The sequence below is a fragment of the Tubulanus polymorphus genome, chromosome 2 (genome assembly GCF_964204645.1).
Source record: "Tubulanus polymorphus chromosome 2, tnTubPoly1.2, whole genome shotgun sequence".
NCBI lineage: Eukaryota > Metazoa > Nemertea > Palaeonemertea > Tubulaniformes > Tubulanidae > Tubulanus > Tubulanus polymorphus.
In genome coordinates, this window is record NC_134026.1 from 27,400,514 (window position 1) to 27,418,549 (window position 18,036).

The 18,036-nt window shown below is 37.1% G+C and overlaps 1 protein-coding gene across 1 annotated transcript; it reads right to left on the reverse strand.

The window, feature by feature from the left end:
- Nucleotides 1–738: 738 nt before the first annotated feature.
- On the reverse strand, nt 739–8,441 carry LOC141900252 (homeobox protein Nkx-6.2-like). Its single transcript, XM_074787053.1, has 4 exons — nt 7,948–8,441; nt 6,231–6,238; nt 4,026–4,201; nt 739–1,573 (listed from the first exon to the last, which is right to left on the reverse strand). Exons 1-4 carry the CDS (start codon nt 8,439–8,441, stop codon nt 1,418–1,420), a joined length of 834 nt encoding a protein of 277 aa, XP_074643154.1. The 3' UTR covers nt 739–1,417.
- Nucleotides 8,442–18,036: the final 9,595 nt, after the last annotated feature.

Consider the following 18,036-nt stretch of genomic DNA (forward strand, 5'->3'; position numbering starts at 1 on the left):
TAGTTATATTTACAAGAACTTAAATTAACATTTCATACCAGTTCGAATAATATTGAAATACGACTAGCCAAGTTTCCCTGGTGTCATGTTACTAGGAAGCCGTCACAGAACTTCCTTTTGTAACCTATACATAATATGATAGTAATACAGTGCCAGTTATTTGTGTCATTACAATCATTTTTAGATAAATGTTATCCTTATCAATTCATAATGCACCTCCGAAAGACTAGTTTAAACTCAACCCTTGTTCAGTACCTGTCCCTACAATTTTATGAAGCTACGATAGGTACGATGGTCTGCACATGCGGCTTAGCTTAAGATGCATCTAAAAGCCTTTTAAACAAAGAACTGAATATGATTCAGAGAAAGTAAGGATGATAAGCCAATTGCATCTAGTTATCTTCTGTTATTTCATATTTCCATAATCAATGATATTTCATATCCAAAACGATGGTATAGAATCAATTCAGCCAGGATATGCCCAATATCGAGAAACAATCAGCCTGGTTAGATAATCCTCAATAACCTTATACATACGTCGATGCTATAAGTCATTGCAGCTAAAGGTTACGTGTCTGTTTATTAATCGAGTTGGATTCTGATAACGGTTTCATAATCAAAATTCATCGTAATTTAATCCGCTGCTAATCCCCCCGTGATAACCGCTTTGATATGGAGGATTATCCATCTGATACTAATTACAATAGATACAACCTGATTTGAAAACCTTCCGTTATTCAACGGCGATAAAAAATGTACATGCTAATTGAGATCCCAAAAGATCGCATCATGGCCGCCATTGTCAATGGTTCTTATGGGAATAGGTAGATTATTGCCTTGAACGAAGTGCCAGCAGTTGGGGTTTTACGAATCATTCGCTTGCCTGACTTTCAATAAACTCAATCAAGAAATAGGGGATAATTCATATAAAGTATATCTCGGTGTATTAAATTTGGTATTCAAATCCGGTATCGTTGTCGCGAGTCTTTGTTGTTCTTAATGTCTCCGAGATTCACGGATCATTAACGGCAATGTTTCAGGCGCTTTCTGTTCATCATTATCAAATTTGCGACCAGATTGGCGAATAGACGCTTGGCTGAAACTTGTCGTGAGCGTATACGAAAACACTCACTGACCCAGACATTTTCAACTGAAAAAGGTGTCAATGATGATCAGCGATTCAAAGCTATGTAATAACCATGGGAAATCATCGATAACAATAGAATTTTCTAATTAAATAAACGCGAGAAAAACTGCTAGACAATTGATGCATGCAGATATTGACATCCATGCCGAGATACCCGCATCACTGAATCATGTCTGCTAGGTCCGATGGTTGCATTCGATTCGGGAATTCGGTTTTCCAAGGCAGCTTGAAATAATTTATTGAGACACTATTTTCCGAATGTTGTATGCCCTATAACATAGGTCGATTACTCGATGTTAGTTCATCGTCCTCCATATCTGAGTTATCGGCACTCATTTGTTCCGATTCTTCTTGTTTTTTCTTAGCTGTTGCCATTTCAGCCGCGTGTCTTTTTCGCCATTTTGTTCGTCGATTTTGAAACCACACCTGAAAGATAAGAGTACGCGGTCTGATAAAAATAAACCGAGAACTTTTAATTCATGCTATCAATTATTTCCATATCTGATCGAAAACTCAACAAATTTGATGAAATTTTGCAAGTGTAATGAACAACAGATAATTATGGCAGAAGAATTCCATCGTCTTACTCGTACAAAAGCAGTATGGAGATAAGAATGATAATTTTGCGGCCGGCTTAGCTGGAGGCAATCCGGGCAATGTTCCGATAAGGTTGTAACAATGTCTAATTATTGCCGATTCATGCTATACTCAGTAGCTACAAATCCGCGTTTCGTTTACTATTAACGTTATCAACAACGATCTACTGTTGACACGACGGGCAAAATTGCAGCAAATTTCTATTGTTATGTGTCATCTCGTTTTCCATTCGCAAATGGGCTGCTAACTATCGCGGGATTCAAGATGCATATCGGACCGCCATGGACGACACGGCATAATCCCACAATACCATCAATCAAGTCAAACAAACTAAACGACATGCGAGTCCTAAATAAATCCGACCAAATGCTTACTGGGCACGATTTCGGTTTCTAAATTAGTTATAAAAAGATATAGCCTTGTCTATTCATTTAGAATTTGGCTTGACCTTTATGGCACGACACCATAATAACAAATTTCTCATCCAAAGTAATTGATCTTTAATGACCTAGGATGAATGATTCCAACTGTTTGAAAATGTCCTGATCAATACACGGCACCAATGTGGTGATAGACGTTGTCGATAATTTGCAAAACGAGGAAACAGCAAAACAGCATTTTTAGGAGTAAATATGAGTAAATCTGTAACTGGGTGGAATTTGAGTTTGCAGTAGGGTTGGTACTAGTGATTTTTATCCAGTCTGCTATGTAATAGGTGATATAATATGCGATTGATCGTCACCGTTTTACATTGCATTTGTTTTTTAAAATTAATTTTTGATCCCTAATAATCGAAGAAGCAATAACTGGGTAACATGACTCGAGAGATCGGGGCGTATACAAGGCAATTCGGAATTGAATTTATAGTTCCCCACACAGGTGTCAAGAGTGAAACATTGGGGAGCAAATTAAATTTGCCAGTGCTGTGACGGGAACGCAATTATTGCCAATAATCCCGGAATTAGACAAATTGTAGATTCAAGCTCAGTTACTAATACCAAATTTCATGAGATGCGTCGTTCGTGGCACCAGATAATAAAAGACTTTGATAATGGCTCGAGATAAGACTTAATCCGAGAAAAGGAAACAAGAAAGCGACGTGCATGGTATTGGGCTGGCAGATGAGGGGAGGAAGCAAACGGATCAGAGTGATGAATTGATATCTAATGAAGCGTAAAATAACTGAACACGAAGCTGTCTGTAAAGAAAGCAAAATGAGGTTCCAATCTTGGCGCTGTTAGAGTAATATGCATTATTAGTGAAGTGAGAGACAATAAAATCTACATGAAGAATACCGAACTCTCAGTAAGCTGTAATTATTTCACACTGGAACTATACGTCAGCATTAGACATGAATTATCAACGAATGCGCTTTAAGTTAGGTTGGCATGATCGACCACCACCGAAGTTGTACAAACAATGACTTGCTAAGTGTTCAGATGTGGAATGACTTACGTCTTCAAAAAAGAAGAACATGGTGTTCAGCTGTTCGGATAAAAATTCCAGATCCGATGCAGATGGATGAACAACGGGTTCCCACCTGTCTGTGGTTGTAAGGGCCCCTTGCTACTCCCAACCGATTTCCATCAATAACACGTGATGGGCTTGTTTAGATACATCGCCCAGTTAAAAGGGTTTTTATTTCGATGAGAATGCTCTTATTGCGTGTTGTTTATTATGCCAGGCGCGAGGAAAAATGATGTTTGTTGCCAACTAAGCGAGATGTTAATGAAGTCTCTTCTTGAGTGTTTGCGTTCAAATGTCAGCCGAATATATTCATCACAGATGGCATAAAATGAAGTAATCTCTGTTCTATTCAACATCATATAATATCTAACAATGATAAGTTATCGTTTGTTGAAATCGAGTGTTCCATTCTCAACATGATACAAATCATAATGAACCAGAAAGTTATCCCTTATCATCTTGTATTTACAGTTTGATAATGCAACAAATATTGGGAATTTTGTTCGCTTGAGTTAGTCGATTTGAATACAAAACAGCGTATCAACTGCTCTAGGAGACTTTGAAACCGATTACATTTAAAAACTTGTAGGCGGGTTACTTCAAAGCGTTTGACCATGAATTTGATCCCAATATATGTCAGTTGTACACGGGGTCAAGGGTGCTTCAGAGTAAGTGAAAGAAGACATCGTCACAACTGATAAATCGTCCAAGCGACTTATCTACTTAAACCTCAGTGGCGCCACAATATTTCAAAAGAATTAAAGGTATCTACATCACGAAACAAGCGGCGTGGCAAAATATTCTTCATACACACCTTAACTTGACTTTCAGACATGCCTAATGCATATGCCAATCTGGCTCTTTCCGGTCCAGCCAAATATTTCGTCTGTTCAAATGTCTTTTCTAATGCAAATATCTGCTGACCAGAAAATGTCGGTCTCGTGTGTTTCCGTTTACCATCTTTATCAATCGTTACGTTGTTTTGTGAATCTATAAAGAAAAATTTGAAAATATTCAAAAAGAAATATTCTACAAAAAACCAATCATCTTTAAATAACCTAGAATAGTTCAAGAAGCGCTAAACTCGGGTCCAATACTAGCTATCAAGTTATTATCAGTAAAATCGTTGTTTCTGTGATTCATGTTAACTAAACTTTGTTTTTATGCTTGTCCTGAAAGCTTCGATTTTTCCATCAAATGTCGTATTACAAATAATTTGCGACAATGTTTTCGCGTTCTTCGATCATTGGAAAAGTGACAGGCCTTCGCTGATAATTGTATTCCAGTGATTAGTGCAGAATCATACCCTTATGCCTTCGATTCGATATGAAATTGGTTTTTCGATTATAGACAGAAAGATAGTGTTACGCCGATGTCAATCTTATCATTGGCAGTATTTCGAACGTAATTTTCCCAGCATATGATCATTGGTTGGATATTCACTTCTGGTAATTTGCAGCTATGATTGTAAGCGAAAGTCGATCTAACTGTGACTTGTGACGAGATTGGTTTCAAATAAGCAGATCAACAAGACGAATTGGATTCGTGGATTTAGCGTTTGAAAACCGATCGGTTTGACATCGACCTGCCTGCCCTCCGTACATTTTACTGTCACAATTCATACATTATCTAATCGAGACTCGTCAAATTCAAAATTTGACGAGAACCCGTGGAATTAGGTTGAGCCAAGGCTTACAATGCGTGAAAAATGTTACACCCGACAATGATGACGAAGCAAGCTGCGAACATATTGTCGAAATTAAAACGACACATTATCAATCATCATACACAGAAAACGCTAAAGACACATTCTGTTTTATAAGATGCAAAACGAACGCCATTTATCCGTAATCCGATAAATTAGCCTGACTGATCATTAATTTGATTCGTAAGTACATTACACATTCAAATACCGAATTATTTTTCCGATCCTGGCAGCCTAAAACAGATGCATGTATAGCTATCAGTAATCCCCAAACAGCAATCAATTGAACGACTGAATAAGAACATTAAAGCACCAACAACTGCATAATGTCGTCGACCATTTTACAGAGAGGCAGACATGAATATCAAGTATTTCATCAGACTTCGCTCAGAGTCACGGGTTAAAAATACGAATTCGTCATGTTCATCCTCGCCGATTTTTATTCATTGTTTAGTAAACCACGACTCATACGGTGTTATCAAAAGAAAAGTAAATTGATATCTTAATGGCAAATTAATTCAATAACCGGCCTAAAAATCATGAAATAAAGGTTTTTGATATAATGGAAACAGCTAAGAATATTCATCTATGATTATCTTCAATCATCATTAATAAGAATTAACGATTTGTGTTTAAATGTATTTTTCATTTCGTTTCAAAAATATATACCATGATGCATTATACCATGTTGAAAAGGTTGAAAAGCAAAATTCTTTGCACTAATATTTCATTAATCCTCTTTCCTTTGCAATTTAGCTTTACTATAATGGCTTTATATTTGTCTTATAGCAGTAACACATGTTGCTATCGTGCCAATTGGCTAAATTGAGCCAGCTCCTTTTCGCGGTGGTACATGAACATAGTAAAAAATAATCGTCTCTTGAAAACGTTTGATGCTCACTTCTTCCGGCGTCGGGTCTACTTCTTCAAATTCTCGGTCAAGCCTGCTTTGTTTAGTGGGCACTGATTAAACTAATAAATTAGTAATCCACAGTTAGAAGCAGCCGATTTATTGTAAACACTCCCAACAAGATCGTCCGACATAGCAAAAAACGAGAGGACTTCGCGCTAAATATTATATCGAGTCAACCTTTTTAAACCTTACAAAAAGAAATACGGTTGATTCGAATTCGAAGTATTTCTGTGAGTTGTAATATTCTGGTATACTTTCATTTGTTTTGACTGGAGTTTAAAAGAAGATCGAGCCTCGTGCGGAATCAATGATATTTATATCATCGACTTTATTAAGCCACTTTACGTCATTATTTCGTTGAAATCGGTCAATCATCAGTCGAAAAAATAGGTGGCATATACAATATCGCCTGAATACGATCTAGATGAATTTAAATTCGAAAAGTATCGAAGAAAATATTCGCCACTGAAAAATGTAAATGGCAGGATATTTCATTAAAATAGTCTCGTAAGAACATTTATTTCCAAGGAGATTTTAGAAAGCAATTCATTTGATCGTCATACGGGACACGTTTAAATGCGGTAATATACATTGTTTCCATTGAGATACCGAGTCAAATTGAACGCCATTTGATATAAAGATATATGTATTTCCTACTTAACGGTACAATTACGCGAAAATTCGCAAATGTCCAATTTTATGCCTCTATGAACAAATGGTCTTCCATAGATGGAACAGAAAGAAGGAAAGGTGAACGAGCGCTATTGTAATAAAGGATTGACAGCTTTAATCGTGTGACTTATGAAGATTTATGGTTGTTTAATGTCCCTTATATTGTGCTTATGTTACTCTAATACATGCAGGTCAATTCCTACGCTTAATACGTCCATTTTGTTTGTCACTTTAATTTATGAATCGTTTATACGTATTTTGTATTCAGAAATTTTCACGTTTGAGAAAAAATTAATCACTTACTTAAAGGCACCCCCGTATCATGACTGGGTGAATTAACGGTACAAATCTATTTCAAGTTAAGTAGATATTGGCTACAGTTTTTTTTAAAATATAATCATAGGGATATAACCGCAGATCTTGTATGTATTGTGGAAGAAAGGAGCTTTTTACTTAATTTGCCTCATGTCTGGGTTCTCTCTCTGGACCAGTCATACTTTGAAACTTTAAAGTGTTGTCGGTCTGACACAAAACATTTACCGGCGTGCCGTGCCATTCATCGACGAAAATTTAAACGGCCAAATTACACCAGCTTTTTCAGAATTTTTTCCAAGGTGCGACAATGACCCATTCTACGTGAGCTGTCGAGCTCGGATAATAAACGAGCGACGCTTTCAGAAGCTTCAGGTGTTTTTAGAAGTCTATTCCGGACATTCCTTTATAACCCAGGTTCCCATTGTGTTACTGAACATCTTTCATAATTCTTCCCCTCTAAGACACCTTGTCGCCTATGATAAATGACTCGTCCTAATGAAGCCGTGTCTTTTCTGCTTACATGCAAAACATGTAGCGACGAATCAGATGAGTAGATGCCGTTCTGCGAGGCAGTATCAATCATCAGGTAATTGACATGATTAAATGGGTCTTCCTGAGAACCAACAATACACACAAAACCGTTAAACTACATTAATTGTTTTTACACCATTTCGGTTATCTTCATGAAATATATGAATCTTTTTACTAATGGTTAATTTTTTTCAAAGATATACTTCAAATATAATCATCGTACAATAGTGACTTCCTGAAGATTCTGAAGAAATTTGAGTCAAACTCTATGAGTTCTTTTTATTTGATGAATACTATTAACATTCCACGATTAATATGGTTATCAAAAAGAATATATATCTAAATGAAGTATGTTTAAGAATATTAAATTAAGTATGTTTACCATGTTTAAGAATGCATCAAACTTTAAAGAAAGTGACCCAGATGATATATTTATCAAACTCAATTTTTGTTGAAAATTCGGATTCAACACGATCAAAGAAAAAATGATATGTTTATTCTTATGCCCAAAAATAAACACGTTCTGCTGGTTTATTTCTAAGTGCGAAAAATGAAACATTATTAGGCAAGTCAGTGTTACATTATTAATTCTTTGTTTACTTACACTGACTCTGCGGTCTCCACGTACCCTGTACAAGTCCTGGCCAGTATATGGGCGTCCTTCCTGGTAAATCTGCCAACGGCTTTGGAAATCTTGCTTGCGGGTTGAAATACATTCCAGCGTTGATCCTCGGAAGTCCAGTAAATTGTCCCATATGTCCGGCGAGGTGCGGAAAATTGAGGTACGGTTTATTGAGAATGTCGGATATACCATGTGGTGTGGAAGGAATGCTATTTAAGTTAATGGGAGACATAGATGATTTCAGAGACGCCGCAGACTGCGAATATGACGGTACCGAAGTTCCAGGTATTTTCGTTTCAGTCATGTTATGTAACGCCGCCAGTGGGGGGTTACTTAAAACAAATGCACTTTGGCGCGAAGCCGCGTCCATATTTGACAGCAGTGAGGCCATAGTCGTCGGACTGGGGTTTTGGTAGCCCCCTGAACTAGTATTCGACGCGCCTTCCGACGTCACGGCGCAGTAATCCAACATGAGTGTTTTTCCAGTTAGTACCAGGCGGATAACAGCTGTAAGGAAGACAGGTCACCAATGTGCAAGAACTTAAGATGAGAGTGCCATTTGAACGATCTTGTTTTAGTGGCTTGTTCGCCTGATTGACGATACTCATTCATCATTTTGCTATTCCGATTGACGACACATTGATATGGCGAACCTAAACGACCTGTCGCAGGGAACGGCAATTTCATTGGTCGGCAGTGGCGGGGTTGGAACTTAAGATGTGTTAAACACTCTGCAATTGGTCGAAATCAATACGCGCGATAACGATAATAATGAAACTTATTTAGTGGAAAAGGCATGTGGCTTGTGAATCATTAGTGCCGTTTTAGTATTCATTGCTACGTTAAACCACCAACAAAATAGTCATTCTACGAATCTGAAAGCATAAAAATGGCATACTTTACATCGAACCGCCTGAAGAATATCAATAAGTCGCCGTTGATCCGACGAAATATTCAGCGTCCGGTGCATACTTACATCGGTGTCTGAAACTGTTAATTTTCGGAAAATTGAAACACGTCGAGCCCCACGCCCCGATCTATAAACCTGTCACAAAAACTTTAATGGATCACCGATTAATTCTTCTTATACATAACGACTATCAGTGGCAATTAAACTAAACAGGCTTTCTTTTTACGGTATCATCGATGCCATTGTCGATGTGCATTTCACTTAGAATTCATTTTCTCGAAATTTTATCAATCGTGCATCATTCAATAACATCTTATTCTAAAGTAAAATTGTCAACCCTTTCCTTCGTATTCCCCGTGTAGCGCCAAACATCTAATGAAAGAGTCCATCATAACCCACGTGGTATACAATAAAATTTTGGGAACTTTTTGGCATTTATTATCATACAGTTTAGAACGCCAATAAAAAAGCTTACGATTATTTTTACAATCCGTTATACCACTATTTTATAAGGCTAGATGAACCTATTCAAGTAAGTACATCGCATTAAGTGTGTGAATTTCCCCGGTTTAATGACACTCCAATTAATTCGATAGGCTTTATTACCAGTAACTCCTGCTCGTCCCGTATTTTAATCAAGGCCTACTTTGCCAATGGGAAATTTAATTCAAAACCATCTTACCAAAGTAGCGTACTCTCTGGCGGCCAGAATATAGCGACCTTTTATGTTTTGGATATTCTTTTGGGAGTAAGATGTCTGCAAGTGAAATCCGAATAGTCCATTGACAAATAATGACGTCAATGCCCACTCGACAAACTATAGCATAGACCAGTAAGAAATCAGGCGAGTCATGTCGAAACTGTGTAACTTTTTGATGATGCTTTTAAGTGAGGGTTGACAGCAGCAGCAACAGCAGCAGCAGTAGCGGCAGCAGCAGCAGCAGATGTGCATCACCTGTTTTTTTTTGTAACCTCGTGAACCACCTTTTCCCGATACGTCATCATTCCTCGATCATTCGATCACCTGTTTAAAACTGAGTCTGTTATTGCATAGATTTGCCATTAATGCGCAATATCTTAAAAGGAATCGCGTGGAATTCTGAATACCTGTCTTCGTGGAGAAAGTTCTTTCCGCGTTAATTCTGTCTCACGATTTAAAATCCGCACGATGACGTCGTATCATTGCAAATCTATAGATTTTCAAGAAAAGAAATCAATTTCGATAAGTTTATTGATTCTTTAGAATAAACTTTCGCTAGAGAATTCGACAACTATCGACTTATGATGTGAAAATAATGTAATAGTATTCTCAACTTGATATTGGTCGAATGAAACGAGAAAAAAAATAGTTATGGATATTGGCATAAAACTCAACTGTACCAAAAAATTCATTGTCCGGGAAAGAACGTTACTAAATACGACGCTTAGTGTCTTCCGCTGCGATGAATTGTAACTGATTCAATTAAGCGGCCTTTGTAAAACCTCATCACATGAAACTGCACATTAGCCGTCCATCTAAACCGTTTTGTGGGAATCACCAATAATAGACTGCACCGATTTAGTTTTTCATTCAATTACTATGACTTATAATTAATAACTTTCATCATCATCAAAAGGCACAATTATAATCGGTTATTATAGTAAAATGTATTTATGGAGAGATTTTCCACACGGATGCAAACCATTGTAACTCATCAACTATCATTAACAAGCGTCACGTGTTTGCCTATCACACAATAATTGCATCAAGCGATCAAATTTAACTTGGATTTTATTATTGCATGTACAATTGATGGAATTACACCCTACATCGTAGACCATTACGATATCGTCATGGGAAAATTCCGGCGTAATTGATATTTTCGCTAATGAAATTGATACCTTCGCGAAACCGCGCATCCTGGTCTAATTGGTTCGCATATACCACTCATCATACCACAATGATATTTTGATAGGAAATCACAAGTACCATCGCTGTATTTGTTTTGATTTCATTGCTCACTTTATTGATAGAAAAAACACCGGATTCAACGTAGCGATGTTGCCTCGTTCCCGCCATTATAGTTGTTCTCGATGTGAAATGATAATGGTAAATTTTATCGCATTATTTTATTGCCGTTATTTATTCGATGAGAAAACGTTTGATGATTTGCTGAAAATTACGCGGACATTAAAACTAACGCGGACAGTGTGTAATCGATGTATTCAATGTCCTGTATCGAGGCACGTCTTCCGCGTTCGAATTGAAACGGACGCGATCGACAAAACTGAGGGGTTTCAGTTTAATTACGAGAATCATATTACCCGGCGTATATAGGAAACTATTCTGTAGACAATTCACTGACAGGATGATGCATATAATTAGGACGATTAATTCATATTTCTGGTCCTGGTGGATTCCCCGTTGAACGGTTTACAAAGATACTTTTAATCCCGTCGAATGATGGGATATAGCGAACGATGGTTAGGTCTCTGACCCAAGTCATTAATAACTCGCACATAAATATTTTGTCGCAGATCTTAAGCCATCAAATCGGGACACAGAGGGACAGTGATGATCGATATAGAACTATAAGTGTCAAACGGATGAAAATTAATGTTCAACCAGATGGGTCATCAATCGCCTATGTATACACGTTCATTATCTGGTAATATTGAGGGATTTACGCCATATTTCCATAGATTATTTTGCGGTTATACTTAGACAACAAGGATAATGGGATAGTGGCTGTGATTGCCACGAGGCTGTAGTTATTTTGATTATATATTATCCCCTAACGCTGGCTAGCGATCACTCGGGGATCAGAGACTTAACGCTTTCTGTAATTTGGCTGCTTCTATAAACACATGGACGGTGATGATACTAACGATGAAATTGCTTTCATGACTGGATTTTAAATGCGTAAGAGGCTTTCAAATAGGCTACGAATTGAAAGTCGACTTAGTAGAAGACATATATGCTAGCAATCTATTCAAAGTCTATTTCTGTATCTATAGCAGGTGGAATACATGATTCCATTTCGTGAAAATCGTTGAATTGACGATTAAGCTGAAATAATTTTGATACTGAATTATGTAACCCATATTATGTCATTTCTTGGCAGCACGTTTTCGCTTTTGTCTTGATGATTTATGAAATACATCGTTCAATTGTTTTCAAAGATACACATGATCTACGCTGTCATTACATTTTGTTACCAAATATTTTAATAAATTTCAAAAGATAAATGGAAAGAGATTCCATTAATCTTGTATATGACAGGTCAGAGAAGGAAATACAATTTATCAAAAGTATACCAGCTCAAAGATAAGGGATTTAAATTTAAGATCTGCGTTCTGTGACTTTGACAAATTTGATTCGAAATCATGGCTTTTAAAAGATGAGAAATCAATAATAGGCAGTATTTCGAACTTTTTAATGACGTCACTATCCCAACTGTCCCATATGCAATCGAATTATTATACGAATTTCTTTAATCCAATTCTTCTGACGTTTTTGCGAACGATACTCATCGATTCCGCTATACCATCAGATCGGAAATCAAGGCAGAAAAACAGCTTGAAGTTGTGTGATGCAATAAAGAACGATATATTTTGTTTAATTCACGCGATGGTCATAAGTGTTCCCACCTGAGAACGCCAGTATGTTGATTAAACCATCGCAGATGAGATTAATCGCGTTCTTTAGATAAATCAGACGGTGTCCCTGGGTAGCGACATCAATCTTCCGGCTCATCCATCACCCCACTACGTCAGAATGCCGCGCCCCATCGATACGACCCGGCACCGCTTCGTAATTATATTCCGTATCGTTGTGTCCATCTAACTACTCATTTAGATTGCTTGTAACTTCCGGCAATCTAACGACAATCATTCATCATTATCTGCGTAATATCTCGCTTATGACTGACCACCATAATGACCATCTTATGCGTCCAACATCAAGAACATAAATTCTTTGAAACAGTTTTTCTAAATGGCGTGCGTGTGTGTATGTATGATCTGATTACTCGGTGCTTAAGCGTCCGAAAAAGCGATGCACGCATCACTGAAATAAAGTGTCAGAATTTGTTACAAATGGCTCAAAGGCTACACGACACCATATGGATTCGGCACAGTCGTATGACAGGTCCAATACCAACCTAATGAATGTCCACTGATTGAGAACTACGATTGCGCCAAACACATAAGCCAGAAAAATGACCGATGGTTTCGAGTAAGTTTTTCCACTTATCCCCATGTGTCAAAAGTTACAAATAAGTTAACTCTGAGCTCTGTGCATAATTGATATCGTGATCAGCGGGCCACGTGTAAACTCATCTTCCCAATATGATAGATTATACATCCGAAAAATTATAGTAATTTTTTCAGAATCTCATCCAAAAACAAAAAATCTTATAGGTTTAATTCTTACTGACACAGATAGATACCACGGTTTGTATTAATCACCTGCTAACTGCTATCATAATCTCAGAAGCTGGTTAACGAGTTACAAATGCCATTTAAGAATGATTTCTGTCGGTCACGTACGTTCATTACATATTACTTTAAGGCACATGAAAGTTAGAAAAAACACTTTTACCTAATAAATATGGAGATAAGCGAGTGTATATTTATACTCCTCATCGCTAGCAAATGTTGTTTAAGCAGTTAGAATAGCTAACTTATTTCTCGTGAGTAGTATTTAACACATTTATCTTGTCCGTGGTGAAGGCCACCAATATAGTAACTTGCTATGATATCAATTTCAGTCATCATCATTATCATTGACCGAAATATCTCCTTAAAGCAAACTCCCCAGTATGAGAGATGAAGAAGCTTCGGAATTGGTTTTTATTATGTTTCTTGAATAGGAGCTATACTCGATTACTTTGCCGAACAGTTTTTCTTTCTTTTCGTATGATTTATTTTCTAACTATACTATTATTCCTCGCGTCATATCGCTTCCTAGAGTTACGATAAACCAATCCAAACTTCCCTTTCGGGGGATACTCATGTACCCATGTCATGTCCAACCGTTTTAATGAACAACAGTTTCCCAAAAATGGTTTAAACCAAAAATGGCCAATCGTTCTTCTGCAGTGCCGTATATAACAACATTATTGCATCAATTTTGTGAGCATGAAGCGCTATTATTATGATTAAATGTACAAACGGCATTTGATCAAGTGATTGCTCTATTGTATTTGATCCCTTGGTACAAGCTATTTCGATGAGAAATAATCTGCGCTAGTTGGTTTAATCAAGGCTTTATTGCCTCGAAGCGTCAAAATGGCAACGCTAGGGCAAATTTATTCGGGGCTAACGCAGGGCGAACAGATTTTGCCGCCACTTTGCACATTGTCTTCGATATAAACGGCGGCAATACAAGCTACCAGAAGTGCTCCAGCGCAAATAAAGACTCATCGGAAATGTGTATCCTACTTCTGATGGAGATAAATAGAGGAATTCATTAGACAATCATTGCCAGCACCGAGAAGTTAGAATTCTTAGATATACAGTAGCAATTTTCGGTAGTTAATTATTTCAGCGTATTGTATAGCGGCAATGTTCTTTAGTAATATGTTAAGCTACGAATTTGAAAATTGAGAAATATCTCATCGAATTGATATCGAACATACATTTTAGGTATAAGCGCCATTTTTCGAATAAGTTTTTCCAAGTGTATTTTGCTTTTGAAAATATTCAAATCATTAGTTTACCATCTCCATTATAAATGTATGATACACTGAATATTCTGCATTTTTGGGCAGATTATACGTTTTGCATTTTCTTCTAATTTCACATCTTAATTTTACTTTTTTCATGTTCATACAACTCTTTTTATTGTAAACTTTCAAGAAGTGCACCGAATAATCACATTAAGTGATTCTTTTCTGATCAACATCCCGAATGCACGTGGTTAAGAAAGATTGAAATGATGACAGAGCGTACCGAAACGGTGGATAAACAGATTTCTGCTCGATTGGGTCCCACTCGTAATTTGCTCTCGCTTGGAAATTGCCTTAAGATATTGAAATATGGGATGATATATGGGTTTCATCAGCGTTCGAAAATCAGGCGTGAAATCAGCTAAATTATCCAATTAAACATGAAGTGGAAGACAAGTACAGAAACAAAGTGACAGAGTACCGGTAATTAATACTGTGTAGACACTTGCAATCTTTGCATTATAACGTTGTCATGATGTCGTCAAAAATTCTATAAAGAATTTAGTCAGGCAGCCAAATCCTGGATAATATCCACACTTTCGAGCGTATACAACGAATTGTGATAACTTTTAGATTCGATGAAAACACATCAACCAGTATAATCTTTGGAATCTCTCAACAAAAAGGTCATTTTCAACCATTTGAAACTAACTGTTGACAAGATAATCGCGATCGTGACGTATTCAATTTTTGAACTGAAAATACACTCACAGTTATCACACCAGCAAGGTATCGGGTTTTAGTTGATTAACAAAACCGTGCTACGGTTTATTCAAGAGGCTAGTCGTCATAAAAAAGTGAAGTAAGCAGTAAATCAGTATGGTCGAGTGTTTAGTGGACGATAAGATAATGCAATGTTTAGATACATTGGCTAGTGTCATTTGTTAGTCTCGACTACATCGAGTGTTATTGTGATTAATACTGTAACTATGCCTTGCTAATACCATCATATTCTGAAGAGGTTTCCATGTCAACAAAAGATATTAGTGGATAAATTGCAATAAAGCCGAAAAAGGTGACAAGCCAACGCGGCCCGAACAAGAAAATAAATATAGTTATAACCCAATTATATGAGCCATTCATTACAGTGACGTTTTATAAGGATATTTTCTGGTAGGGTATCGTTGCGTTAGTTGGCCTGCCGGCTGTCACACGAAAACGGCTTATTCCATTAAGCGTAGTTTGTTTCAATTAATTTCAGTCCGGGATGCAAGATAATTCAATTCCCGAATGATTTATAATATTTGCGCTTGCGCAGTTTTTATCATCGTTCGCGTATGACACCGAAATTAATTACAAGTTGGAACCGAGAAGAGCCTCGAGATTACAACGAATAGCCATAAAACTGTAGAAACATCGCCATCGTTTCTTGATTCGATTATTGTTTTCGATTTTATCAAAGTTAAGAACGCATTTGCAGTGCGTCAAACTGTACTCGTTTGCAAACCTTGAAGTGTTCGAGTCGTGCTCTGCATGATCCAGCCAGTTATTCTCAAGACATAATTTCGACGAATTCCAAAATACATGGCAAAGTACTTGCCAGATATGTCACCGATAAAATTTATAGAAGCGATTAGAATGATTTAAAAATCAGAAAGATCAGAAAGCCTTTTAAAGAAATGAAAAAGACGAAATAGTGATATATCTGATATATCGTGGTTATCTGATTCAGTACGACGGGTCAGAAAATGCATCTCCGTGAAATTAGTCTTTATAATGCGGACCTCAGCCGTCACAATTGATTGTTTTCAGAAAGTCAAACAAGTAATCCGTCGAAATAGTTTAATCTTTGATTAGTTTACATTTCTGATAAGGATACAGCAATTCAATTTAGAACAAGTCGAGTTTTAATGTTGTAGATTTAACTGTCATAGATTTACATCTTAGAAAAACATAATCGCTGGAATATTTCGAAATCTCAAAATCCTAATAAAACTAGGCAAAATACTGCATTGATAATACCGAAAAGATAGTAATAAAGACGATCCATTCCAAAAACCGAGAGTTCTCATTCGATCGTTTTCCTTTTAGCTTTCAGACATACACACATTTTCTCTGGTGACTAATTTGTAACTATCTTTTTTTAATGAAATAGTTTAAGACTGGTCTTTGCCGAACCTTGGGCAATCAATGCTGAGTCTTATTAAAGTAAACGCCTCTGTCAAACGCAATAGATAGATGGTCGATTCATGATGTTTATTCGCATAAGTTTGTACCCATGATAGAACATCATTTGCCCTGAAACAGTGGATTGAAACGGCCCCCGATCTCCCGGCGGAGGAGATTGAATAATAAAACTGACGGCCAGTAACGCCACGACCTATCAACTGAGACGGGTCTCCAACGTTGATTAAAGATTCTTTCATTCTCCGGAGAAAATAAGATTGATTCGTAAATCATAGAGGCCAAATATCACAAAACGTCGTACAATAGCTCAATATTAGCCCATTTGTTCTGTAAGAAAGTTTTGAATTAACTGTACTGTTTGACAAAGCCTGTGAAACGGGAGTAAATTAACGCTGATATTTGCACTAGAGATGAAAAACGATCATCCTTCCAGACTTTTACCCCGGCACGAACGCCGAGCGAAATGACTGAGCATAAAACTGGCAAAGAAGGCAAACATGAACACAGAGGAGACCAGACAATGATACAGTTGATGTCTACTGACAGCGACTTATCACTTTCATTGTTCATGTGGTCACGGAACGCGTGAGGACAATACCTGATTTTTGGCAAATTCTCTGACGACCGGAAAGCATCACCCCGTTACTTTATAATCGTATTAAATGATTAAACCGCGCAATTGAGAAAGTTGATTGCTATTTCATCGAATCTCTTCACGCTTAATCATCTTGGCTATAAAAAATTACGATAAGAATACCTTCATTAATTTTAGCAAACATTCCGCACGCCCGCATGATCGAGAAATATGGCGACATTATTTCTCTGTTTAGAAGGGGTGATCTTTGAACTTTCACAAAATGTTTTTTTTTCGGTAATATTTTCACAAAAGCATTTAAGCCGATACTGTTGGAGATCAGTCTGTTTACTTACGGAAACTGGCGACACATTTGTAAATATTCGCAAAACAGATTTGAAAATAGAATGCTTAACGGCCACCGTTCAGTGTCTATGGCCAGTTGTTGTATCGTTAAATGCTCCCAGTTGGACACTTTCTCTTCCGTGTGCTAATTGAAACACTTTTATTGCCTTATTATTATTCTAGCTTACTGCAAAACCAATGGCCATCGTTTGGCGAAAGAAAATATTCTTGGGAATGTTTACTGCGAATATCAAACAGCAAGTTTGTTATTACAGTCACGCGGTATATGAGGCATGTGGGGGACAGACACAGGCATTTGGGGGTTTTAATGAGCGGTGATATTCAACTGAAACATGAACGGGCGGGCAGAAGGTTGTTAAACGCTATCAACTGAAGTGGA

What these genes read in the sequence shown, in the direction of transcription:
- LOC141900252 (XM_074787053.1), bottom strand. Translation starts at nt 8,441, where the DNA reads ATGTTGGATTACTGCGCCGTGACGTCGGAAGGCGCGTCGAATACTAGT. An exon ending in TGTCTGAAAGTCAAGTTAAG is followed by an intron (nt 1,574 to 4,025) that starts GTGTGTATGAAG and finishes CTTATCTTTCAG; the next exon opens with GTGTGGTTTCAAAATCGACG.